The following is a 26,496-nucleotide window of genomic DNA, read 5'->3' as shown; positions in this document are numbered from 1 at the left end:
TATATGGCAAAATAAAAATCCTAGATTGGGTAAAAGATATTTACAGAGTCAAAGAAGGAAGATAGATTGGCATTGCCTAATATTAGATTTTATTATTGGGCAATTAATATTCGATATTTGAATTGTTGGTTAAGGGATTTGGATTTATCTCCTAGCCCTCATTGGGTAAATCTGGAAACTAAATCTGTACAAGGATTTTCTTTGGGTTCTATTTTAGGGACTTCTCTTCCCTTTGCTCTTTCTAAATTGCATAAACGAATTGACAATCCGATAGTTAAGTACACTTTACGTATACGGTTTCTGTTTCGGAAATTTTTTGGGTTGAATCAGTTTGTTTTAGCAATTTCTATTGTATCCAATTTCTTTTTTCATCCCTCCATTATGGACCAAGCTTATTCAGCTTGGAAGACTGAAGGTATACTATGATTTACTGATTTATTTTTGGATAATTGTTTTATGTCTTTTGAACAACTATCTAATAAATATAATTTGCCTAGATCTCATTTTTTTTAGGTATTTACAGATTAGAAATTTTTTAAACACTGTACTTCCTACCTTTCCAAATCTTGTTTCTTCAGGTATTTCGGAGAAATTGTTAGAACTAAATCCTTTTCAGAAAGGTGTAATATCAAATGTTTACAATATAATTATGAAAATACATTCAGAGGCCTTTTATAAGATTAAAAATGATTGGGAAAGAGAACTTAACCTTACTATCGCTATTGAGAATTGGAATAAAATTCTTCAGTTAGTTAATTTATCTTCTATATGTGCTAAACATTCATTGATACAGTTTAAAGTTGTGCACAGGGCTCATGTGTCCAAGGATGAATTGGCTCGTTTTTATTCCCATATAAATCTTATATGTGACAGATGTCATTCTGAGATAGCTTCTTTAACTCATATGTTTTGGTCATGTCCGCTTTTGAAAAAAATATTGGAAAGACACTTTTGATATTATTTCCACGGTATTGAACATTGATTTACAACCTCATCCTATTACTGTAATCTTTGGTTTACCAATGATAGAGTCAATTCATTTATCATCTTCTGCTTGTTGGATGATTGCATTTCTTACATTAATGGCTAGAAGATCTATTTTGTTGAATTGGAAAGAAATTAATCCCCCTATCATATTTCATTGGTTTTCTCAAACTATGTTATATCTAAATTTGGAGAAAATTAGAAGTGTTATATATGACCTTTCTATTAAATTTGAAAAGACTTGGAGACCATTTATTCAATATTTTCACATGATGTAATTTGACCCTGTTCCAAACCTATTTGTTTTTCCGGTTTTGATTATATGTATGTTGAGAGGAGTTGGGGACACTGATGATTCTTTGTCTTTTTATAGATACTATAAACAGCCTGTTTTTATTTAAATTTTTTTTCTTCCCTTTTTTCCTTTTTTTCTCTTTATTAGTTAGTGGTTAGTTTGTTAGATTAGTTTTTCTTAGGGCAATAATTTTTTTTTCTCTTTTTCTCTTTTTTTTCTCAACATGATATACCTAGTTTTTTTTGTTGTTTTTTTTTATATGATAGTTGTATCATTCATGATTTGGGAAGACTTAACTATAATGTACTTATTGCTTGTGTATCCTTTTATATTCATTTTAATTTTGTAATTTTATAATCCCAATAACTATGTATTAATCTTATCATGTTGATATTAATAAAAAGATTGAAAAAGAAAGAAAGAGATGGCAGAGACCCAGCCAATTTAGTTCCCCTTGATGGGAGCCACCTCTCATTTCTAGTATTACTGTGCAAATATTATTTGCAGTGAATCTTTATTTAATTTCATTTACAATGATTTTTGAACAAGTTTCCATATGAGTGTACCATAACATTTGAACTTTTCAATTTTATCTGTCATGTTGCCTTTGGTTATTTACCTTAAAATAGTGTTTTCTGGTTCCTGATTCATTCACAATTGGAACATTTCCTTTCTTTCTTATCTGCAGTACTTTGAGCACTTTCATGTTTCCTCTTGATCTTCTCTACTCTCAGGAAAACAAACTGTTTCTTCGACCTTTCCCTATAGCACAACCTCTTCATCTCAGGAACTGTCTGTAGTAATCCTATTTGTACATTACATGAAATTTTCCTAAAACAGTGATCAAAATTGGACTCAGTACTTCAGTTGCTGTCATACCAGTACTTTTCAGGACTTACTGTAAACTCAAAATCTGATTTAATATCACTGGTATATATCATGAAATTTGTTGTTTTGTGGCAGCAGTAAATTGTAGTACATAATACCCCAAGGAGTATAAATTTCAATAGCAGTCAGAATCTGAATCACTTGATTGCCAGTGTATGAAACATATGAGGATTGATTGGGGTTTGGTGCTAAGCATAAAACAAAGGACAATAGCTTTACAACCACCAATTTACAAGATAACAGTGCAAGCAGCCATGAGCACAAGATAGGAGCAGAAGTAGGCCATTCAGCCCATTGAGTCTGCTCTGCCATTCAATCATGGGCTGATCCAATTCTTCCAGTCATCTGCACTTCCCTGCCTTCTCCCTATACCCTTTGATGCCCCGCCTAATCAATAACTTATCTATCTCTGCCTTAAATATACACGATGACTTGGCCTCCACAGCAACTCATGGCAACAAATTCCATAGATTTAACACCCTCTGACTAAAGTAATTTCTTCGCATCTCTGTTCTAAATAAACGTCCTTCAAGCCTAAAGTCATGCCTTCTTGTCCTAGAATCCCCTACCATGGGAAATAACTTTGCCATATCTAATCTGTTCAGGCCTTTTAACATTCAGAATGTTTCTATGAAATCCACTCTCATTCTCTTGAACTGCAGGGAATACAGCCTAAGAGCTGCCAGACATTCATCATATTGTAACCCTTTTATTCCTGGAATCATTCTTGAGACTCTTCTCTGAACCCTCCCCAATGACAGTATATCCTTTCTAAAATAAGGAGGCCAAAACTGCATACAATACTCCCAAGTGTGGTTTCACGAGTGCCTTGTAGAGCTTCAACATCACATCCCTGCTCTTATATTCTATACCTCTAGAAATGAATGCCATCATTGCATTCGCTTTCTGCACCACTGACTCAATCTGGAGATTAACCTTTATTGTGCACAAGCACTCCCAAGTCCCTTTGCATCTCTACATTTTGAATTCTCTTTCCATCTAAATAATAGTCTGCCCATTTACTACTTCCACCAAAGTGTGTGTGACCATACACTTTACAATATTGTATTTCATTTGTCACTTCTTTGCCCATTCGCTCAACATTTCCCATCCCTCCACCTATCTTTGTATCATCGGCAAATTTATCCACAAATCCATTAATCCTATAGTCCAAATCATTGACATACATTGTTAAAAGCAGTGGTTCCACCACCGACCTCTGTGGAACTCCACTGGTAACTGGCATCAAGCCAGAATAGGATCCCTTTATTCCCACTCTGTTTTCTGCTTATCAGCCGGTGCTCCACTCATACTAATAACTTCCCTGTAATTCCATGGGCTCTTATCTTGTTAAGCTGTCTCATGTGCAGCACCTTGTCAAAGGCCTTCTGAAAATCCAAGTACACCATGTCTACTGCATCTCCTTTGTCTACACTGCTTGTAATTTCCTCAGGCAGGATTTTCCTTTCAGGAAACCATGTGGGCTTTGGCCTATCTTGTCATGTACTCCATAATCTCATCCCTGACAATGGATTCCAACAACTTTCCAGCCACTGATGTCAGGCTAACAGGTCTATAGTTCCCCTTCTGCTGCTGCTCACCCTTCTTAAAAAGCGGACTAACATTTGCAATTTTCTTTCCATCTGGTACAATGCCAGAATCTTTTGATTCTTGAAAGATCATTGTTATTGCCTCCGCAGTCTCTCCAGTTACTTCCACCAGAACCTGATTCTGCATTCCATCCGGTCCAGGAGATTTATCCACCCTCAGACCATTAAGCTTCTTGAGCACCTTCTCAGTTGAAATTTTCACTGCACATTCTTCATTTCCCTGACATTCTTGAATGTCCGGTATATGCAGATGTCTTCCACTGTGAAGACTGATGCAAAATATGCATACAGTTCATCTGCCATCTCTGCGACTCTCATTACAATATCTACAGTGTCATTTTCTATTAGTCCTATATCTACCCTCAATTCTCTTTTACCCTTTATGTACTTAAACAAGCTTTTAGTTTCTTCTTTGATAATAGTCACCAGCTTGCTTTCATAATTCATCTTTTCCTTCCTAATGATCTTCTTACTTTCCTTCTGCAACTTTTTAAAAGCTTCCCCATTTTTTATCTTCCCACTCGCTTTGGCTTCCTTGTATGACCTCTCTTTTGCTTTTACTTTGACTCTGACTTCACTTGTCAGCCATGGTAGTGTCCTTCTATTTGAAGATTTCTTCTTATTTGGAAAATATCTGTCTTGCACTTCCCTCATTTTCCACTGAAACTCCAGCCATTGCTGCCCTGCTGCCTTTTCTGCTAGTGTCCATTTCCAGTCAACTTTGGCCAGTTCTTCTCTCATGCCATTGTAATTTCCTTTATTCCACTGAAATACTGACACATTGGATTTTAGTTTCTTCTTCTCAAATCTCACAGTGAACTTGATCATATTGTGGTCACTGTTTCCTAAGGGTTCCTTAACCTTAAGCTCTCTAGTCAGCTCTGGATCTTTGCACAACACCCAATCCAGCACAGCCAATCTCCTAATGGGCTTAACAACAAGTTGTTCTAAAAAGCCATCACTTAGACATTCTACAAATTCTCTCTCTTGAGGTCTAGTACTAACCTAGTTTTCCCAATCCCCTTTCATGTTAAAATCTCCAACGCTTATCATGACGTTGCCCTTTTGACAAGCCTTTTTTGTCTCCTGCTGTAATTTGCAATCCACATCCTCGCTGCTTTTTGGAGGCCTGCCATTAGGGTCCTTTTACCCTTGCCATTTCTTAACTCAACCCATAGAGTCTCTACACCTTCCGATCCTATGTCATCCCTTTCTAATGAATTAATATTATTTCTTATACACAGGGCCACACCACCCCTCTGCCTACTAACCTATCCTTCTGATACACTGTATATCCTTGGACCTTCAGCTCTCAATGGCATCCATCCTTTATCCAAGTTTCAAAGATGGCCAGAATGTCATACTTGCCAATCTGTAGCTGAATTTCAATATCATCCTTTTTATTTCTTAGGCTGCGTGCATTCAAATATAACACTTTCAGTCCACTATTTTTTGCTTTCCGTTTTAACTGCACCATGCCTCTATTGCCCTGTAACTCATCCCACTGGCTGTGATTATGCCTAATCTCTTGCCTGCCCTTTCTATCATCTCTGCTGCATGCTATCTTTGATTTATTTCTGTTTTCCCTTTCCTCAGCCCTATCTCTTTGGTTCCCATCCCCCTGCCAAATTAGTTTAATCTCTCCCTAATAGTTTTATTAAACCTGCCTGTTAGGATCAACAGTTTGCAGAACAGTCACATGTGCAGGTGTCAGGAATCAAAACTTAAGTAAATGTGAACATGTAAACAGACTCAAAAATTATCAATAGAACCAGGAGAGCAGGAAAGACCATTTATTGGATGTTGTGCAGAGACAGTTATGGTACTACACCTGAGTGAGTTTAATTGAGAAGCTGGATAGCTACAGGAAAGAAGCTTTGGAGATGATGTGTAGTCCTAGTGGTGATAGACTTGTAGCGTCTCCCTGATGACAGTTAGGTGACTGTTAGGGTGGGTGGAATCAGCAGTAATTTTTTTTCAGCTCATTTCTCTCCTGATTGGCTCACTCAGTGCCATCTGGACTTGGAGAGGGTGAAGGCAGCGGGAAACCAAATGGTGGTGCAGGTGGTCACAACACTCTCAATGATGGCTGAGTAAAGATTCATCAGGATACGCCCTGAAATGTTAAGTATTCTAAGTTGCCGTAGGAAGAACAACCTCTGCTGTGCATTCCTAGTGATCAGCAGAACGTGCTCGTCCCACGTCAATGTGCTGGTAATAGAAGTCCCCAGGAATTTGAATGTCTCGACCACAGACACCACCTGGCCATTAATTTCCATGGGGGTGGCCAGTTACAGAGTTGTCAGTGGAAGTCAAACCTTTGATAATAAATGTACTTTGTAATTTCTACCATCTTGATAGCATTTAGCTCAAAGCACACTGTGCTGCAAGATGGTCTAGTTTTCTTTGATAGCAGGTCACATCATTATTAGAGGTGAGGCCAATGACAGTCATGTCATTCGCAAACATTATGATTTAATGGATTTGTCTGAGGAGGTACAGTAATTTGTATAAAGTGAGAACAGGAGGGCTGAAAGAACTCAGCCCCAGGGAGAGCCTGTGCTTAAAGACACTGGATTGGACAATTAAGGAGCCCAGCCTTACATACTGCTTCCTTCCTGTCAGGAAGCTCATAATGCACTGACAGCTACTGTAGGGTATAGTGAGCTGGGTTAGTTTGCTGTGGAGCAACTCCCAAGTAATAGTGCGAAGGTGAAGCTAAAATCCATGGAAAAAGACTCTCACATTGGTGTTGGGGGAATCTAAATGTTGAAGAATGTAATGAAGGCACAAGTTAACTGCATCCTCAACTGCTCTATAAGCAAACTGTGCCGCACAAGGGTTCAGTCTGGGATCCATGCACCCCTTGGAGGTCCCTGGATAGATTCCGGTGGCTCCGTGAACTTGGATGAAAAAAAATACATGTTTATTTTCACTACCCTCTAATTGAAACTGGAGGAAACTACAGACATCTTCTCATTGTATTATTTTGTTCATTATGCACATTCTGACACCATCAAAGAACAATTCATATTTTGTGAGACCCTCCTGGAAATTGCAAAGGCTATTGACATTTTGGAAATGGTAAAAGATTTTTTTTTTGCCTAACAAAATTTTGACTGGAAAAAAGAACCTCATACTCCTTGCTCAAATGGAGCTCCTGTGATGGTAGTACATCTGGTTTTGCTACTTTAGTGAAAAAGGAAACTCTTCACTTTGTCATCACTCATTTTTTTTTACACAGACATGCACTGGCAACAAAGACTTCCAACAACCCTGAAAGAAGTTTTGTCAACAGACATAAAAGTCATCAACTCTATGATAACCAGGTCTCTGAGTAATCACATTTTTAAAAGACTTTGTCAAGAAGTCATTGCAGAGATGCAAAGAGACTTGGGAGTGAAAATTCAAAATGCAGAGATGCAAAGGGACTTGGGGATCCTTGTGTAAGATACCCTAAAGGTTATCCTCCAGGTTGAGTTGGTTGTGAAGAAGTTGAATACAATGTTGGCATTTATTTCCAGAGGTATAGAATATAAGAGCAGGGATGTGATATTGAGGCTCTACAAGGCACTCATGAGACCACACTTGGAGTATTGCGTGCAGTTTTGGGTTCCTTATTTTAGAAAGGATATACTGACATTGGAGAGGGTTCGGAGAAGATTCACAAGAATGATTCCAGGAATGAAAGGGTTACTGTATGAGGAATGTGTGGCAGCTCTTGGGCTGTATTTCCTGGAGTTCAGGAGAATGAGAGGGATCTCATAGAAACATTCCAAATGTTAAATGGCCTGAATAGATTAGATATGCAAAGAGCGGCTGTGGAGGCCAAGTCATTGGGTGCATTTAAGGCAGAGATAGATAGGTTCTTGATTAACCAGGGCATCAGAGGGTATGGGGAGAAGGCAGGGGAGTGGGGATGACTGGAAGAATTGGATCAGCCCATGATTGAATGGTGGAGCAGACCTGATGGGCCAAATGCCCTACTTCTGCTCCTATATCTTATGGTCTTAATATGAAGCGCTTCTGTATCACACAGAAGTTCACTATATTTAAAGAGAGCAAGTCTTGAAGCGTTTGTTCAAGCTAAGAACAGAAGTCTCACTTTTTATGAAAGAAAAAGACAACCCACTCTTCGAAGAGTTTGGGAAAAAAATTATATCTCTGGGTTGACTTGCCTGGCAGGTATTTTGAACCATATGAATGAAATAAATCTCTCAGTTCAAGGCTCTGAAGTCACCATTTATGGATGTTACTGAAAAAATTCCAAGCCTTATTGGCTAAGCCGCCGATATGGAAGAAGAGTGTTGAGAGGCTGATAGCTTTACAAACTTTTGAATGATGGACGAATGGCCTTACCAACATGGAGCTGAGATACAAAATTCTCTGTCAGTTTCTTTGAAGAGAATCATCTGAGAACACCTGTAAACACTTCAGAACCCTTTCCAAAGTTATTAAAATTTTGATCATGGACAACAAGCTTACTACACTTGGAGTGTAGTATGCTCAAAAAGAAAACTCAAAAATCGTTGGAGAATTCTGGTGTTCTTAGACGGAAGTCTACCTTCGCCGTATAAAGTGAGCTATGGAAGCTTTAATTCCATTTACAACAGCATATCTTTGTGAATCAAGATTTTCAACACTTGCATCCATTGAAACAAAACATCTAAATGATTGAATATCTATCATGACATGCTTGTTGCTTTATCGACCACCTCACAGTTTAATGTTCTTATTGAAGCTAAACAACAACAGCCTTCACACTGATATGTCTTTAAAAAATAAAACTGAATGTTAACTTGCCTCTATTTTAAATGCATAGTCTTGTTATTTAATGTGTTAATATAGAAGCAGATATATTACTCTATCATGTTTTTTTAATATTTTGATAACCATGTTCCACTATAATTGGTTTCTTTTGTAATCCAATGTATTTTATTTTAAATATTTAAAAACATTATTCTGAGAAAGTGTCTATGGCATAAAAGCTTAAGAACCCCTGGTGTAGCAGGTCATGAAGAGGATCAGTAATGGACTTCAGGTAGGCCAACATCAGATGTCCAAAGGTTTTCATAACTACTGAAGTCAGAGCTACTGGCCTATAATCATTAAATCCAGTGATCTTGTCTTTCTTGGGAAATGGAATGATTGGAGTAACTTTGAAGCTGGCCAGAATCCCTGCATAATTGCAGGGTGGTTTTAAGTATCACAGTGACGATAGGTCTAGCTGATCCACACAGTGCCTTAGAGTACGAGGTGAGACATCATCAGGGTACCTGCAGGTTTCCTAATGTTTTGTTTTCCAAATAGTTTGCAAATATCTTCTTGCTTCAGAGGAAGCATGGTGCGAGATGGAGGGGAGAGGGCAAGAGTGGAAGAAGGCTGAAGAAGGTGGGCTGAAGGGAGGAGGGTGACATTGGAGTGATAATGAAAGGGAGCGGGATAGGAGCTCTGCATATCAGGATCAGAGTAAGTGAGAAGAGATACAGTAATATTGATCTTATCAAACTGGTAATAAAACTGAGTTGATTGGCTAAGGTAGAGGAAGGGGAAGACTTGGGAGTACTTCTATGTGAAGTTGGTAAGACTTTGCAGGGAACTCCAGCCTCCCCGGCTATTGTTGTTGAAGCCTCTCTCTGGCTGATTCTTGGTAGTGGCTTTCACCCTTTTCAGCGCATTCTTAAACTGCTGTTTTACAGAGCTATATTCCTCTCTGTTTTTAGACTTGTGGGCATGATCCTCTGCAGACCTGAGAGTCCTCAACTCCTTGGTCAACCATGGCTTCTTGTTGTTATACCTCACCATGATCTTTTTAGGGAGACCATGTGTTTGTACTCTGCCTCTCTTTATAAATCACAGGATATTTTATGCATGACTCACAGAAATATAGATATATTGTATAGGATGTTACAATGTCAGCAAATTCATTTATACTGCTGCTTTAACCTTCCGTGGCCTTCCATTTGTGAGATAGTGTTCATGGGTTCATGGTCCATTTAGAAATTTGATGGCAGAGGTGAAGAAGTTATTCCTAAAACATTGAATGTGTATTTTCAGGCTCCAGTGCCTCCTTGATGGCAGCAATGAGAAGAGGTCATGTCCTGTGTGATGGGGGTTTGTATGTGTTTAATGGTGTACAAACTCCATGTGCTTTTACTCTGCCTCTCTTTATCTATCACAAGATCCTTTATGCTTGTTTAACCACATTCTCAGTTTTAATAGCATTTAAGAATTCATAAGAACTTAAAATGAAGGAGCAGAATTGGGCCACTTAGCCCAACAAGTCTGTCCCGCCATTCCATCACGGCTGATTTATTATCCCTCTCAACCCCATTTTCCCTATAACCTTTGATGCCCTGACAAATCAAGAACCTATCAAGTTCTGCTTTAAATATACTCACTGACCTGTTGTGGTCCATGGCAATGAATTCCACAGATTGACCACCCTGTGGCTAAAGAAATCCCTCCTCATCCCTGTTCTAAATGGACTTCTCTCTATTCTGAGGCCATGTCCTCTTGTCCTAGACTCATCCACCATAGGAAACATCCTCTCTACATCCACTCTATTTAGGCCTTTCAATATTCAATAAGTTTCAGTGAGATCTCCCCCTCTCATTCTTATCACTTCCAGCAAATACATGCCCAGAGCCATCAGACGCTCCTCATAAGTTAACTTTTCCATTCCTGGATCATTTTCATCAACCTCCTGTGGCCTTGTCCAATGTGAGCACATCTTTTCTTAGTTAAGGGGCCCAAAACTGCTTCCAGTACTCCAAGTGTCGTCTGACCAATGCCCTATAAAGACTCTGCATTACATCCTTGCTTGTGTATTCTAGTCTTAGCAAAATAAATGCTAATATTGCATTTGCCTTCCTTAACACTGACTAAACCTTCAAGTTAACCTTCAGGAAACTTTGCATGAGGACTCCCAAGTCCCTTTGCCCCTCTGATTTTTGAATTTTCTCCCCATTTAGAAAAATATCTATGCTTTTACTCTTTCTACCAAAATGCATGACCATACACTTCCCAACACTACATCTGCTACTTCTTTGCTCGTTCTCCCAGTCTGTCCAATTCCTTCTGCAGACACCCTACTTCCTCAATACTACCTGCCCCTCCACCTATCTTTGTACTGTTTGCAAACTTGGCCATAACGTCATCAATTCTGTCATAAAAATCATTGATATATAAAGTGAAAAGCAATCGTCCCAATACCAAACCCTGTGGAACACCGCGAGTCACTTGCAGTGAATCAGAAAAAGCCTCCTTTATTCCCAGTCTTTGCCTCTTTGCTATTCAGTCAATCTTCTGTCCATACTAGTTTCTTTTCTGTAATACAATGGGCTCTTGTAAAGCAGCCTCATGTGTGGCATCTTGTCAAAGGTGTTCTGAAAATCCAAGTAAGCAACATCAAAGGACTCCGTTATCCTGCCTGTTACTTCTGAAAGGATTCCAACAGATTTTTCAGGCAACATTTCCCCTGAAGGAAACCACTTGTCCTACTTTATCACGCAACTCCAATTACCCCAAAGCTTCATCCTTAATAACAACATCTTCCCAACCTGTGAGGATGATCTATCTGGCTTATTTCCTTTCTGCTACCTCCCTCCCTTCTTGATGGTTGGAGTGACATTTGCATTTTTTTCAGTCCTCCAGAACCATTCCAGAATCTGGTACTGGAAGTAATCCAGAGATTGCTATCTTGGTGGAGGGTCCTGCTCTTCAGCCTCCTCCCTAACTCCCTATGCTCACTGTGCAGGACCTCTTCCCCCTTTCTACCTATGTTATTGGTGCCTGTGTGCACATGACCTCTGGCAATTCAGTCTTCCTCTTGAGAACCTTTTGCAGCTACTCTGAGACATCCTGGAACCTAGCACCTGAAAGGCAGCACGCCATCTTGACTTCTTTCAAGACCACAGAATCTGCTGTCTGTCCCCCTAACTATTGAATCTCCTATCACTATTGTTCTTCCTGATTTTACTCTTCCCTGCTAAGCCTCGGAGCTGGCTCCAGTGCCACTGGTCTGGCGGTGGCTGCTGCACCCTAGTAGGCCACTCCTCTCCGGCAGTATCTGAAGGGGTATACTTGTTGCTGAGGAGTCTGGTCACACAGGAACCCTGCACTGCCTCCTCACTCCCCTTACTGTAGCCTGCACTCTGGTGGTAACCACCTCGGTATAAGTCATGTATGTGTACTCTGAGATCGTGCTGTAATTATAATAAATTGTAATAAATTCCCACCACCTGTTCTTCCTTCCAAAAGGCATTTGCACTTTCATGCATTAAATTTCATCTGCATGCGTTTGGTTATTTCTATCATATATTAATAGGTTGCTTATGTCATTCACTATGCTTAACAAGAACTTAACCAAGAGGCTTTGAATCAAAGTTTATTATTTAACATGTTTAATTACTATTTAATTTGTTGTCCATCACCATTAACTAATTGAAGTTGACCTGTTGATCAGCAGCACCTTCTCCACTCAGGTCAAAAAGAGAAGGCCACCCCCCCCCCCCCCCCGCCCCCACCGAGACACAGGTAGCTGTGAGTTCCCAGCAAGTGAATATCATGACTTTCCATGCAACTCCATGTCAGCGTTAGAAAGCACACTATTCTTGGATCATTCCTGATGGCGGTTAGATACTAATTTCTCCCATCCCTGACCTATTTGGATACGAATACAGTAATAGTTACATTCCAAGATAACCAAATGCACATACCTTGCAGCTGAGTGAGTTGATGTGGAAATGAATCTCTTAACAGGATGAATATGTGGTGGGACCAGGATGAGATTATTTGGTTAACATTATTTTTGAAAATCTTTAAAGGCACAAAATCATAGAAATTAAGTCACCTCCTTTTTTTTAGGAGTTGTGCAGGGAAATTAGGCTATCTGGTCCACTTTCTGAATACTTATCAGCATATTTTAATCAACACAGTGAAAGATTAGGGCAAACTAAAAGCATAATATTTTGCTAGTGCGCTTATTTCGATTCCCTTGAGCTGAGACGGTGATTCCCTATGACAACTGTTAGTGATTTGGTCTGATGGGCCAAAGCTACTCTAAAGACTGGCATCCTCATTCTTTTGAGTGGCCTTGGCTCATCAGGCTTAGATGAGGTAGGTTGTCTTGTATGTTACTCTCTCTGTTCTTAATTGTTTACTCATTTATAATGCATAGTATAGTGAGAATGGCACTCGGGGCAACGTTTGTACTGTTTGTTGGATATGAGAAGTCTGGGGCACCTCCAGTCACTCTGATGAACATCTCTACAGCAGGAACACTGGGCTGCAGCTCCTGAGAGAACGTATTTAAAACTGGAGCTGCTGCCCGATGACCTTTAACCAATGCGGGAGAATGAGGAGGGAGTTACCTGTAGCTTGTGGGAGATGGGTAACAGGGTGACTGTCAGGAGGAGGAGGAGAAACGCACAGCCAGTGCAGAGTGCACCTGCGGCCGTTCCCCTCAATAATAATTATATGACTTTAAGTACTATTGAGGAAGGTGACCTATCGGGAGCAGAGAGGTGAAGAGGACCGCAGTGTTGGCAGGTAATTCCTTAGTGAGAAAAACAGAGACAAGGTTCTGTGGGTGCAATAGAGATACCCAGAGGTATTTTGCCTGCCTGGTGCCAGCATCAGGGATGTTTCGGATTGTGTCTATGGCATTCTCAAGGGTGAGCAGCCATGGAAACAGGACCTCTAGGGTAGTAATCTCTGGATTGCTGCCTGTGCCATGTGCCAGTGAGGATAAGAATAGGGTGATCTTACAGGTGAATGCATGGCTGAGGAACTAGTGAAGGGGGCAAGGGTTCAGAGTTATATGCCATTGGGATTTCTTCTGGGAAGGTATGATTTGTACAACAGAGATGGATTACATCTGTAACCCAAATGTGTCTAATATCCTTATGGGCAGGTTGGTTAGAGTTGGTTGGGTGGGTTTAAACTAATTTGGCAGGGGGTTGGGAACTGGAGTGATAGTGCTGAAGATGAGGTAGTTGGTTTACAAACAGAGCCAATGTGTAGTGAGACTCCTAGCAAGGAGAGGCTGGTAATGGGGCAAAATTGCAGTCAACAAGGGTGAGTTGCAATGCAAAAGACAGACAAAATCGAAAAACATGAACACAGGTCTAAACATACTATATTTGAATACATGCAGTATACAGAATAGGGTCGATTAACTTATAGCAGTTACAGATTGGCAATTACAATGTTCCAGGCTTCACTGAATCGTAGCTGAAAGAAGATTATACTTGGGAGCTTAACGTGCAAGGATACACATTGTATGGAAGGGATAGGCAGGAGATTGGCATGGCAATGTTGGTTAAATAAAAATGAAATCAAATCATTAGAAAGAGGTGACATAGGGTCAGAAGGTGTTGAATTGTTGTGCATAGAGCTAAGGAACTGCAAGGGTAAAAAGACCCTGATGGGAGTTGTATACAGACCCCCAAACAGTCATAAGGATGTGGTTTACGGGTTACAACTGGAGATAGAAAGTGCATGCCAAAAGGGCAATGTTGTAATAGTTATGGGGGATTTCAATATGTAGGTAGGTTGGGGAAAGTTAGGTTGGTGCTGGATTTCAAGAGGGAGAGTTTCTAGAATGCCTATGAGATGTCTTTTTAGATTAGCTCATGGTTGAGCCCATGAGGGGTTCAGCTATTCTGAATTGGGCAATGCACTGGAATTGATTAGAGAGCATTAAGATAAAAGAACCCTTAGGGATAAGTGATCATAATATGATCTCATTCACCTTGAAATATGAAAAGTCAAAGTCAGATGTGGAGTAAAGGAAATTGCAGAAGAATGAGAGTGGAGAATTGATTGGAAGAGAACAGTGGAAGGGATGATGGCAGAGCAGCAATGGCTAGAATTTCAGGAAACCGTTCAGAAGGCATAAGACATATACATTTCAAAGAAGTATTTTAAAGGCAAGATGACACAACCATGGCTAACAAGAAGTCAAAGCCAACATAAAAGCCAAAGGCATAAAATAGAACAAAGAGGGTATATAATAGAGCAAAGATTAGAGGGAAGTTAAAGGATTGGGAAGCTTTTAAATACTAACAGAAGACAACTTACAAAGTCATTAAGAAAGTAAAGATGGAATGCGAAAGTAAGCTAGCCAATAATATTAGAGGATACCCAAAAATTTTTCAGATACGTAGAGCATAAAAGAAAGGCAAGAATAGATATCGGACTGCTGGAAATCGGTGCTAGAGAAGTTAGTAATGGGGGACAAGGAAATGGCAGATGAACTGAATAAGTATATTGAATCATTCTTCACTGTGGAAGACACTAGCAGTGTGATGGAAGTTCCAGGTTAGGGGGGGTCATGAAGTATGTGAAGTTACTATTACCAGAGAGAATGTTCCTGAGGAAATTGAAAGGTTTGAAGGTAAATAAGTCACCTGGACCAGATGGTGTACACCCCAGGGTTCTGAAGGAGGTGGCTGAAAAGATTATGGAGGCATTAGTAATGATCTTTCAAGAATTACTGGAGTGTAAAATGGTTCTGAAAGAATGGAAAATTGCAAATGTCACTACACTCTGCTAGAAGGAAGAGAGATGGAAGAAAAGAATCTCTAGGCCAGTTAATCTGACCTCTAGTTGGGAAGACGTTGGAGTCGATTATTAAGGATGTGGTTTCGGGGTACTTGGAGGTCGTAGAGAACCTTCAAGGGAAACCCCCTAAAGGTTAATTTGCAGGTTGAGTCTGTGGTGAGAAAGGCAAATGTGATGTTAGCATTCATTTCAAGGGGACTAGAATCGAAAAGCAAGGATGTAATGTTGAGACTTTATAAAGCACTTGGAGTATTATGGTCTCACTTGGAGTATTATGTGCAAGTTTGGGCCCCTTATCTTAGAAAGGATGTGCTGAAATTGGAGAGGGTTCAAAGGAGGTTCATGAAAAAGATACCAGGATTAAATGGCTTGTCATTTGAAGAGTGTTTGATGCATCTGATCTTGTATTCACTGGAATTTAGAAGAATGAGGGGTGACCTAATTGAAACCTATTGAATGGTGAAAGGCTTTGATAGAGTGGATGTGATGAAGTTGTTTTCTATGGTGGGACTGCCGAAGGCCAGAGGACACAGCCTCAAAATAGAGGGCTGTCCTTTTAGAAAAGAGATGAGGGTGAGCCAGAGAGTGGTGAATCTGTGGAACAGTTGTGGATGTTAAGTCTTTATGCATGTTTAAGGGAGAGGTTGATAAATTCCTGATTGGTCAGGGCATGAAGGGATATGGGGGGTGAGGAAGGCAGGATATTGAAGCTGAGAGCAAAAATGGATTAGCCCTGATGAAATGGCAGAGCAGATTCGACAGGCCAAATGGCTTAATTCTGCTCCAATGTCTTCAGCTCTTTTGTTTTTGGTCTTATTACAGTGTAAAGCTATGAAACCACAGACAGGCTGGAATTCACTATTTGCTCTGTGTAAATAATGTTGTGAATGTTCTATTAATGAAAAAGATGTCATCAAGTTCTGGCTCTCAATGAGATCTGACCATGAAGAACATGAAGTAGTTTGAGAAATAATATTTAGGATTTCTGGAGGAGCCTCAACTGAATGAAAGTTTCAAATATGCTTACTACCCAGTGGCTTGCTGCCTTTTATGTAGTTGTTAAGCTTGTGGGAGTAGTGATTCATTCTTATCAGGAAAGAAGTAAAACAGAGTTGCTGATGTTGGGCCATTGAAATTCTTCTGAACAAAGAGACAGAAAACTGCTTAGAAGCCGCATGTGGAACTGCAGTGCTAATATAATTGTTCTAAGGACACCAATACATGTCTGAATTCTTTGTCTAGTTCCAGGATGGAACTGATTTTCATTCTTAAGTCACCAGAGTATTTAAAAAAAAAATTAACAAAAGGCAATTTGAAGATGTATTTCTATTTTCTTGCAATTTGGTGGCAGGTTGATAAATCGAAGACACCTTCTGTGGCCCACGAGGTGGAAAGGGGAGATGGTATCTTGCCTGATGATGGAGAGTATAAGCCACCTTTGACTAACCTGAAGAGCAAGGATTATTACACAGACTTTGTCATTACACTGGCTGTACCAATTGCTGTTGCCCTAGTGCTGTTTGTCATCCTCGGTTACATCATGTTCTGCCGTCGAGAAGGAGTGTAAGTACCTCGCACTTCTACCAAAATGCTTAAGTACTGACACTCAAAGCAGCACTTCTTTCTCAAAAAAAGTTCCAAAACACACTTAGTATCAAAGAAAAACACTGCAGGGAAAGGATTTTACTTGTTCAGATTCACTTCCTATTAAAAATATTATAGGTTATTAGAAGCAGGCAGAAAATATAGATCTGTCCATATCATTGCATGAATTCATATTTCATCTCCATCCATGCAAATTTATTTTCTCAAGCCTTCTAGTCTGTTTCATTCTGTGTCCATTTATGCTTGATTGTCACGTGTTTGTGTGTGCAGTTGCTCTGGCCCTATACTTACAGGCAGATACTGACAAGTGTATTCAATGATCATCTTCTCAACATCTGCCAAAGGTGGGTCCACCAGTATGCAAATATTTTTGATGTTTCAAATACCAATGCCTATTATTTAATTCATTAATTTTGTTTTGTTCCTAGGCAAAAGAGAGACATGCAAACACCAGAGTAAGTGTCTTCTTTCCTGTTATGTTTCAGATTGAACATTTTCAGTTTTAGTTTTTTTTTTGCTTTATCAGACCATAATCTGCTACTGTTGGCTTCAGAGTCTGTCCCATCCTTGTGTGTCTTTTTGAGTTTTTACACTTCTCATAGTTCATTTCATATTGCTGGCCCATAATGAGGAGTTACTGCAGTTAGTTCTCTTGATAGCATGGCAAGTGAGTGCTTGCTTGTTCAGTTACACCTGAAATCAATATGCCCATAGCTCTTCGAAAGTGGAATAGTATATCCATTATTGTAATGAAAGAGAACACCCATTGTGCTGGCTACTAGTTTAGATATCTCTCCACTTATTATAAAAATAATGAATTCCTTGAGAGGGAATGCAAATACTTTGATTGTTGCAGCAGTATTCCATTTCCATTCTTAATAAAAAGACCCATTTCCTAATACCTAGAGTACAGTATAGTAACATTATAATTGGAATGGATATTAGCTTTTTGTATTTACTCTAGGGCATCCTTTCTGCCTGAGCATCTCTGTTGCCTTCAGCTGTAGCTGTATGACCATTGGGTCATGAACTCATTCCTGGTTTCCCTCTGTGACAGCTTTCAGTGGGTGTGATTCTAGGATAAGGCACAGTAATGTGCGAAGACTAGCCCAGTCCTCACAGAGGCACTGTAATAGTTTTGTGCCATGTTAGTGCTGGCCCCTCAACAGAACAAAACGCTCTGTGTCCCATAGTCAACCTGCTGAGTTTAATTGGGCATTCTGCTGGAGGCACAAGGCCCAGGTGTTGGAAGTTGGCAGCACTTGTGCTGCACAAAGCAATCGTGCAGACAGCTGCAAACACAAAGTACTGGGGAATGCTTGGCAAGTCGGAGAGGGAAACAGAGTTAACTTTCAAACTTATGGGCTTACATCCAAGCAGCTGTTACTGGGGGTGAGGAGTGGGTGGATAAGAGAGATGTTTCTTTCACTTCTCCATAAATGCTGTTACTATATGCTACTGTGAATGGATGATGCCTATTAGATTGGGCATAAAGTAAAATATGATAGCAAATTATTTAAAAAATATTAAAAAATAAATCTCCTGAAAAAAACGTGGAAGTCAGATACAATCTGTTAGATTATGGAGGAAGGTGGGGTTATTGTTTCCAAAAAGCATAATTTGTAAAGTTAGTTTGGCCTTTCTCCCTACAGATGTTGCCTGAATATTGAGGTTTTTATTGGCTTTCTATTTCTATATTGAATACAGATTATGCTATCAGACTATCTAAATCTTTCCCTTCCCAGTACTATTACTAATTTTTAACAGCATCTGATAAAATAAAACTGTAGTTTTTTTTGTTCCCGGGTAAACATATATGGTGGCCCCAAGTCTATTTTTTAACTGTCTTGTATTTTAATTTCATTTTAACGTCAAAGTGCTGTAACAGTGGCATCTGCTGAATTTTTATGTGTGCATCCAAACTTTTTAAGGCAGCGAACGGCGCATCCCAAGCCCCAGTGAGCTGCGCCTTGTGACTCTCAGCCTCATCAACAAATGCTTCTCTGGGCATTGTGAACAACTTGTGTATAAATTGGGACTGGCTCAATTCTCTGAAAAAAATCAGTACAAAGATTTCATTATGTTGTCTGGCAATGAATGGCTAGTATGTATTGAGGAAGAAATTATCTTTACTAGTGTTACTAGTGATAGAATGCAACAAGCAACTTCTTTAGCTTCCAAATAACCTCAAGCTAGAAGTGCTGTTAAAAATGCTTTTGTGATCAGTTTACGTGACGTTAGCATTGCATGTAAGGTCTTCATTTATTGCCTATACAGCAAATTGCTTTTGAAAAGACATGAAGAAGCGTCACTAAAGGCCGTGACATCTATGATTTTTCTGGGGAAAAAAATGCAATGAATGAATCCTTAACATCCAAGGCCAACTATCATTTTGGTGGATTGTAGCTGCTTTAATTGGAGAAAAAATTAAAAACTTAGTCCCGGCCTTCTTTGCCACAGGCCACTGATTTTGATCCTAAATAGAAACCAAGGAGGATGTTTGACCCCTCCTGTTTGTGCTATAAGCATGATACAGTAGTAGCTTGGCATTGTATTCTGAGTCTGAAGTACAATTCCATCAGCATTATTTGGAATTTCCTGCTCTGTTGTATATTTACCACAAGAAACAAAATGATATCTTTCTTCAACACAGACAATGCAAATTATATTTGACTGATCTTCATTTTTTAAATTGTGGATTAATTCCAACTCTCACTTTTTCCCAATAACTTCCCTCCCATTGCCGAGTCCAATCCCTGCTGCCCTTAAATAAAAATATCACATTTTTTTAACCTCCAATCATCTAGCACTTCCCCTTGGACTAGCAAAGATTTAAAAGTCTATGCTGCCAAAATCTCCTTCCTTATCTCCCTTAGAGGTACCCTAGGTTTTTAGCTATCTTTAAGCCTAGGTATCTAATACTCTCTCCTCTAAAGAAAATCTGGCTCGGTATATTATGCATTGTCTAAATGAAGACTTAATTCAAAATACAAATTAAAAACCTAGATCTAGCAATTTCCAACCTGGTTTGAATAAGAATTATGGCTAGAGTTTCAAACATGTTAGAACTCCCAATAAAATTAGACATTCATAGATGCAAAGATGAGTCATGTCTTAACTCCCATGAGAACTATTTCCAAAGTGGTTTCTACCTTTCAGAAGTTAAAATTTGTAATAGAAAATGCAATTTTAATTTCAAATTCAACCCTCTTAAGTCTCAGACATAGTAGCAAATCGAAGGCTAAATTGGAATTAAGGTTTAGTAATGAAGATCATACTCTGAAGAACTTGCTGAACTGAAGCATTTCTCGGTGAAGTTTCTGATCCAGACAGTTAGCTTGCCTGTTTTGATTATGCTGATTTCAGTGTCAAAAATAGACACAAAATTTATTAAAATATGTAATGAACTATGTAACTATTTACAGTTAACATTGACTTTGACTGGTTTGTATTTGAGTTCTCTGTTGTAGTTCATAATTAGGAGAATTCAGGGTGACTTGGATAGGCTGGGTGAGTGGGCAGATACTTGGCAGATGACTTTTAATGTGAATAAGTGTGAGGTTATCCACTTTGGGAGTAAGAACAGGAAGGCAGATTATTATCTGTACGGTGTAGAGTTAGGTAAGAGAGAAATACAAAGAGATCTAGGAGTCCTTGTTCATCAGTCACTGAAGGTGAATGAGCAAGTGCAGCAGGCAGTGAAGAAGGCTAATGGAATGTTGGCCTTTATTACAAAGGAAATTGAGTACAAGAGCAAGGAAATCCTCTTGCATTTGTACAGAGCCCTGATGAGACCACACCTGGAGTATTGTGTACAGTTTTGGTCTCCAGGGTTAAGGAAGGACATCCTGGCTGTAGAGGAAGTGCAGCATAGATTCACGAGGTTAATCCCTGGGATGTCTGGACTGTCTTACACAGAGAGGTTAGAGAGACTGGGCTTGTACACGCTGGAATTAAGGAGATTGAGAGGGGATCTGATTGAAACATATAAGATTATTAAGGGATTGGACAAGATAGAAGCAGGAAATATGTTCCAGATGCTGGGAGAGTCCAGTACCTGAGGGCATGGTTTGAGAATAAGGGGTAGGTCATTTAGGACAGAGTTAAGGAAAAACTTCTTCTCCCAGAGATTTGTTGGGGTCTGGAATGCACTGCCTCGGAAGGTAGTGGAGGCCAATTCTCTGGATGCTTTCAAGAAGGAGCTAGATAGGTATCTTATGGATAGGGGAATCAAGGGATATGGGGACAAGGCAGGAACTGGGTATTGATAGTAGTTGATCAGCCATGATCTCAAAATGGTGGTGCAGGCTCAAAGGGCCAAATGGTCTGCTTCTGCACCAATTGTCTATTGTCTATTAAAACAACATTTTTCATAACATTTTTGAATGTTGACAAGAATCCAGAAGCTAATTTCCAAAGATAGGATAATGAGCAATGTTGAGCTTTGTTGAAGAAAAATGTGTTCAAATTTACATATAGTCTCATCATTTCTATTTTCATGTGTTTCTTCAGCATCCAGTTGGTTCATCACAGCTCCATCCAGAAGTCAACTAAGGAGCTTCGAAACATGTCGAAGAACCGGGAGGCAGCTTGGCCTCTCTCCACGTTGCCAGTGTTTAACCCAGTAACTGGAGAGATCATGCCACCACTTCACCATTCAGACAACTGTGACACCTCCAACATGCCTCTCATGCAAACACAACAGTGAGTGCTCATTTAATAATGCATTATTAGATAAATCATATTTCTCTTTCTATTCTATCAATGATCCATAGAGTATAATTTTTGTATTTCTTTGCAACAGAAAATAAGCTTTGCATAAATATTGCGTGTGCTTATTTTTAGGGATATTGATCAATGGACTGCAATTTATAGGTACACTTATTTGCAGCTATTGTTTGATATTCACATATGTGGATATTGACTATAAGACAAAGGAGCAGAATTAAACCATTGAGTCTGTAATGGCATTCAGTCATTGCTGATTTATTTTCCCTCACAACCCCATTCTCTTGCCTTCTCCCCATAACCTATGATGCCCTTACTAATTAAGTACCTATCAATCTACACTTTTCGCAAGGAGGACCACAACCCTGTAATAATAAACACAAAGTGCACTGCAGATGCTGTGGTCAAATCAAGACGTACAAACAAGCTGGATGAATTCAGCAGGTCGGGCAGCATCCGTTGAAAGGAGCAGTCAATGCTTCAGGTCGAGACCCTTCGCCAGGACTAAAGGAGGGGGCAGGGGCCCTATAAAGAAGGTGGGGGGGGGAGGGTGGAAAACCAATCAGAGGAAAGGTCAAGGGGTGGGGGAGGGGAAGCAGGGAGGGGATAGGCAGGAGAGGTGAAGAAGGAACCTAAGGGGAAAGCACTATGGGTAGTAGAAGAAGGCAGAATCATGAGATGTGATAGGCAGCTAGAAGAGGAGACAGAGTGAAGGTGGGATGGGGGAAGGGAGAGGGAGGGAATTACCGGAAGTTGGAGAACTCGATGTTCATATCAAGAGGCTGGAGTCTACCCAGATGGTAGATGAGATGTTGTTCCTCTAACTGAAGTTTGGCCTCATCATGGCAGTAGAGGAGGCCATGTATGGACATATCCGAATGGGAATGTGAAGGAGAGTTGAAGTGAGTGGCAACCGGGAGATCCTGTCTGTTGTGACGGACGGAGCTGAAGCGGTCCCCCAATCTGCGTCGGGTCTCGCCGATGTAGAGGAGGCCACACCGGGAACAATGTATTACCCCAACAGACTCACAAGTGAAGTGTTGCCTCACCTGGAAGGACTGTTTGGGGCCCTGAATGGTGGTAAGGGATGAGGTGTAGGGACAGGTGTAGCATTTGCGCTTGCAGGGATAAATGCCAGGTGGGAGATCTGTGGGGAGGGACATGTGGACCAGGCAGTCGCAGAGGGAACAACCCCTGGAAAAGCAGAGTGGGGTAGAGAGGGAAAGATGTCCTTAGTGGTGGGTTCCTGTTGAAGGTGGTGGAAGTTGCGGAGGATAATATGCTGGATCCGGAGGCTGGTGGGGTGATAGGTGAGGACAAGGGGGACACAGTCCCTGTTGTGGTGACGGGAGGGTGGGTTGAGGGCTGAAGTGCGGGAAATGGAGGAGATGCGGGTGAGGGCATCATTGATGACGGCAGAAGGGAAACCACAATTCTTAAAGAAAGAGGACATTTGGGATGTCCTGGAACAGAAAGCCTTATCCTTGGAGCAGATGCAGTGGAGACGGAGGAACCGGGAATAGGGAATAGAATTTTTGCATTTGGCAGGGTGGGAAGAGGTATAATCAAGGTAGTTATGGGAGTCAGTGGGTTTATAGAAGATGTATTTTCTGTAGAAGATGTATTTTCTAGGGCTTTCAGTATTTGGTAGGTTTCACCACTGAATCATTTTTCTAAACTTTACCAAATACACACCCAAAGCCATCAGACTCTCCTTATACGTTAACCCTTCATTCCTGGGATCATTCTTATAAACCTTCTCTGGACTATCTCCTATGCTAGCATATCCTTTCTTAGTTTTGGGGCCCAAAATTGCTGATAGTATGCCACTTCTGATTTCCAAATTTACTCCTTGTTTGGAAACTTGTCTGTTTTATTCTTTACCAAAGTGAATAACCATACACTTCCCTACACTGTCTCCCAGTTGTTTGCCCATTCTCCTAATCTATCCAGGTCTTTCTGCAAAATCCCTTCTTCCTCAATACTACCTCTCCCTCCACCTATCTTTGTATCAACTGCTATGTTGGCCATAAAGCCATGAATCCCATCATCTGGATCATTAAAATATAACATGAAAAGTAGTGGGCCCTACACCTGTGCAACACCAGTAGTCACTGGCAGCCATCCAGGTAAGGCCCCTTTATTCCCACTCTTTGCCTCCTGCCATCTGAAGAAGCCTCTTGGATGAGTGGCGAAATATCTTCTAGACAATGTAGCAAGTCCAATTGCCTTGATTTACTACTGCTTGATATGCTTTTTAGCTGCTTTCAGTTACTTTTTTAAAGTTTCCTATTCCTCTGGCTTCCTATACTGTCTGACCTGTCTTTCTGCTTTTCTACTATCTTTGACTTCTCCTGTCAGCCACGGTTGCCTCATCCTCCCTTTAGAATGCTACTGATTCTTTTGGAGTGAAATAATCCTGCATATTCTGAATTACTCCCAAAAACTCCAGCCTCTGCTGCTCCACCATCATCCCTGCTAATGGCATGCTGGCTTTTATAACAAGAGGAATTGAGTATAGGAGTAAAGAGGTCCTTCTGCAGCTGCACAGGGCCCTGGTGAGACCCCACCTGGAGTATTGTGTGCAGTTTTGGTCTCCAAATTTGAGGAAGGACATTCTTGCTATTGAGGGAGTGCAGCGTCTGTTCACGAGGTTAATTCCCAGGATGGCAGAACTGTCATATGTTGAAAGAAACGGTGTTGGATAGACTGTTGGGTCTGAAGGCTGATAAGTCCCCGGGACCTGATGGTCTGCATCCAAGGGTACTTAAGGAGGTGGCTCTAGTAATCGTGGATGCATTGGTAATCATTTTCCAATGTTCTATAGATTCAGGAACAGTTCCTGCTGATTGGAGGGTGGCTAATGTTGTCCCACTTTTCAAGAAAGGAGGGAGAGAGAAAACGGAATTAAAGACCAGTTAGCCTGACATCAATGGTGGGAAAGATGCTGGAGTCAATTATAAAAGAGGAAATTACAACACATTTGGATAGCAGTAGAAGGATCAGTCCGAGTCAACATGGATTGACGAAGGGAAAATCATGCTTGACTAATCTTCTGGAGTTTTTTGAGGATGTAACTATGAAAATGGACAAGGGAGAGCCAGTGGATGCAGTGTACCTGGACTTTCAGAAAGCCTTTGATGAAGTCCAACATAGGAGATCAGTGGGCAAAATTAAGGCACATGGTATTGGGGGCAGAGTACTGACATGGATTGAAATTTGGCTGGTTGACAGGAAACAAAGAGTAGCGATTAACGGGTCCCTTTCGGAATAGCAGGCTGTGACCAATGGGGTACCACAAGGTTCGTTGCTGGGACCGCAGCTGTTTACAATATACATTAATGATTTAGATGAAGGGATTAAAAGTAACATTAGCAAATTTGCCAATGACACAAAGCTGTGTGGCAGTGTGAAGTGTCAGGAGAATGTAATGAGAATGCAGGGTGACTTGGACAGGCTAGGTGAGTAGGCAAATGTATGGCAGATGCATTTTAATGTGGATAAGTGTGAGGTTATCCGCTTTGGTGGAAAGAACAGGAAGGCAGATTACTATCTAAATGGAGTCAAGTTAGGAAAAGGGGAAGTACAACGAGATCTAGGTGTTCTTGTACATCAGTCAATGAAAGCAAGCATGCAGGTACAACAGGCAGTAAAGAAAGCTAATAGCATGCTGGCCTTTAGAACAAGAGGAATTGAGTATAGGAGTAAAGAGGTCCCTCTGCAGCTGCACAGGGCCCTGCTGAGACCCTACCTGGAGTATTGTGTGCAGTTTTGGTCTCCAAATTTGAGGAAGGACATTCTTGCTATTGAGGGAGTGCAGCGTAGATTCACAAGGTTAATTCCTGGAATGGCGGGACTGTCATATGTTGAAAGATTGGAGCGACTGGGCTTGTATACACTGGAATTTAGAAGGATGAGAGGGGATCGGATTGAAACATATAAGATTATTAAGGGATTGGACACACTGGAGGCAGGAAGCATGTTCCCGCTGATGGGTGAGTCCAGAACTAGAGGCAGCAGTTTAAGAATAAGGGGTAGGCCATTTAGAACAGAGATGTGGAAAAACTTTTTCACCCAGAGAGTGGTGGATAGGTGGAATGCTCTGTCCCAGAAGGCAGTGGAGGCCAAGTCTCTGGATGCATTCAAGAGAGAGTTAGATAGAGCTCTTATAGATAGTGGGGTCAAGGGATATGGGGAGAGGGCAGGAACGAGGTACTGATTGTGTATGATCAGCCATGATCACAGTGAATGGCGGTGCTGGCTAGAAGGGCTGAATGGCTTACTCCTGCACCTACTGTCTATTGTCTCCTCCCAATCAACTTTGGCCAGCTTCTCTCTCATGCCTCTGCAATTACCTTTACTGTACAGTAAAATTGATAATCAGATCCCTCTCAAACTGGAAGGTAAATTCTATCATAATATGATCACTGCTTAATTGTTCCTTACCTTGAGCTCCCTAATACAATGTGGTTCATTACAGAAGACCCAAGCCATAATTGCCTTTTCCCTTGTGGGCTTGACTCTTAAAAAGCCTCCTTGTAGGCATTCTATAATTACCTTCTCTTGGAATTCAACACCAACATGATTTACCAATCTACTGCATATTAAAATTCCCATGGGCATCATAATGTTGCTCTTGTTGCACACTTTTTTTTATCTTCCCTTGTAATCTGTATCTTGCATTCTGGCTACTGTATAGAGACCTGTATATTATTGCCATCAGGGTCTTTTTACCCTTGCAGTTTCTTAACTCTAACTACAAGGATTCTACATCTTCTGATCCTATATCACTTCTTTCCAAGGATTTGATTTCATTTC

At 40.5% G+C, this 26,496-nt stretch overlaps 1 protein-coding gene across 3 annotated transcripts in view; it reads left to right on the top strand.

Annotated features, from left to right (window-relative positions):
• Nucleotides 1–26,496, top strand: part of sgce (sarcoglycan, epsilon) — a 92,005-nt gene that overhangs the window by 59,129 nt on the left and 6,380 nt on the right. For all 3 annotated transcript variants that reach the window (XM_059972569.1, XM_059972566.1, XM_059972568.1), the window contains 3 exons: nt 16,697–16,908; nt 17,379–17,405; nt 21,463–21,654. In XM_059972569.1, coding sequence (XP_059828552.1) covers nt 16,697–16,908; nt 17,379–17,405; nt 21,463–21,654 — 431 coding nt within the window. The remainder of the gene's footprint in view (nt 1–16,696; nt 16,909–17,378; nt 17,406–21,462; nt 21,655–26,496) is intronic.

The sequence above is a fragment of the Hypanus sabinus genome, chromosome 6 (genome assembly GCF_030144855.1).
Source record: "Hypanus sabinus isolate sHypSab1 chromosome 6, sHypSab1.hap1, whole genome shotgun sequence".
Taxonomy (NCBI): Eukaryota; Metazoa; Chordata; class Chondrichthyes; order Myliobatiformes; family Dasyatidae; genus Hypanus; species Hypanus sabinus.
This window is presented reverse-complemented; position numbering and strand designations above follow the sequence as displayed.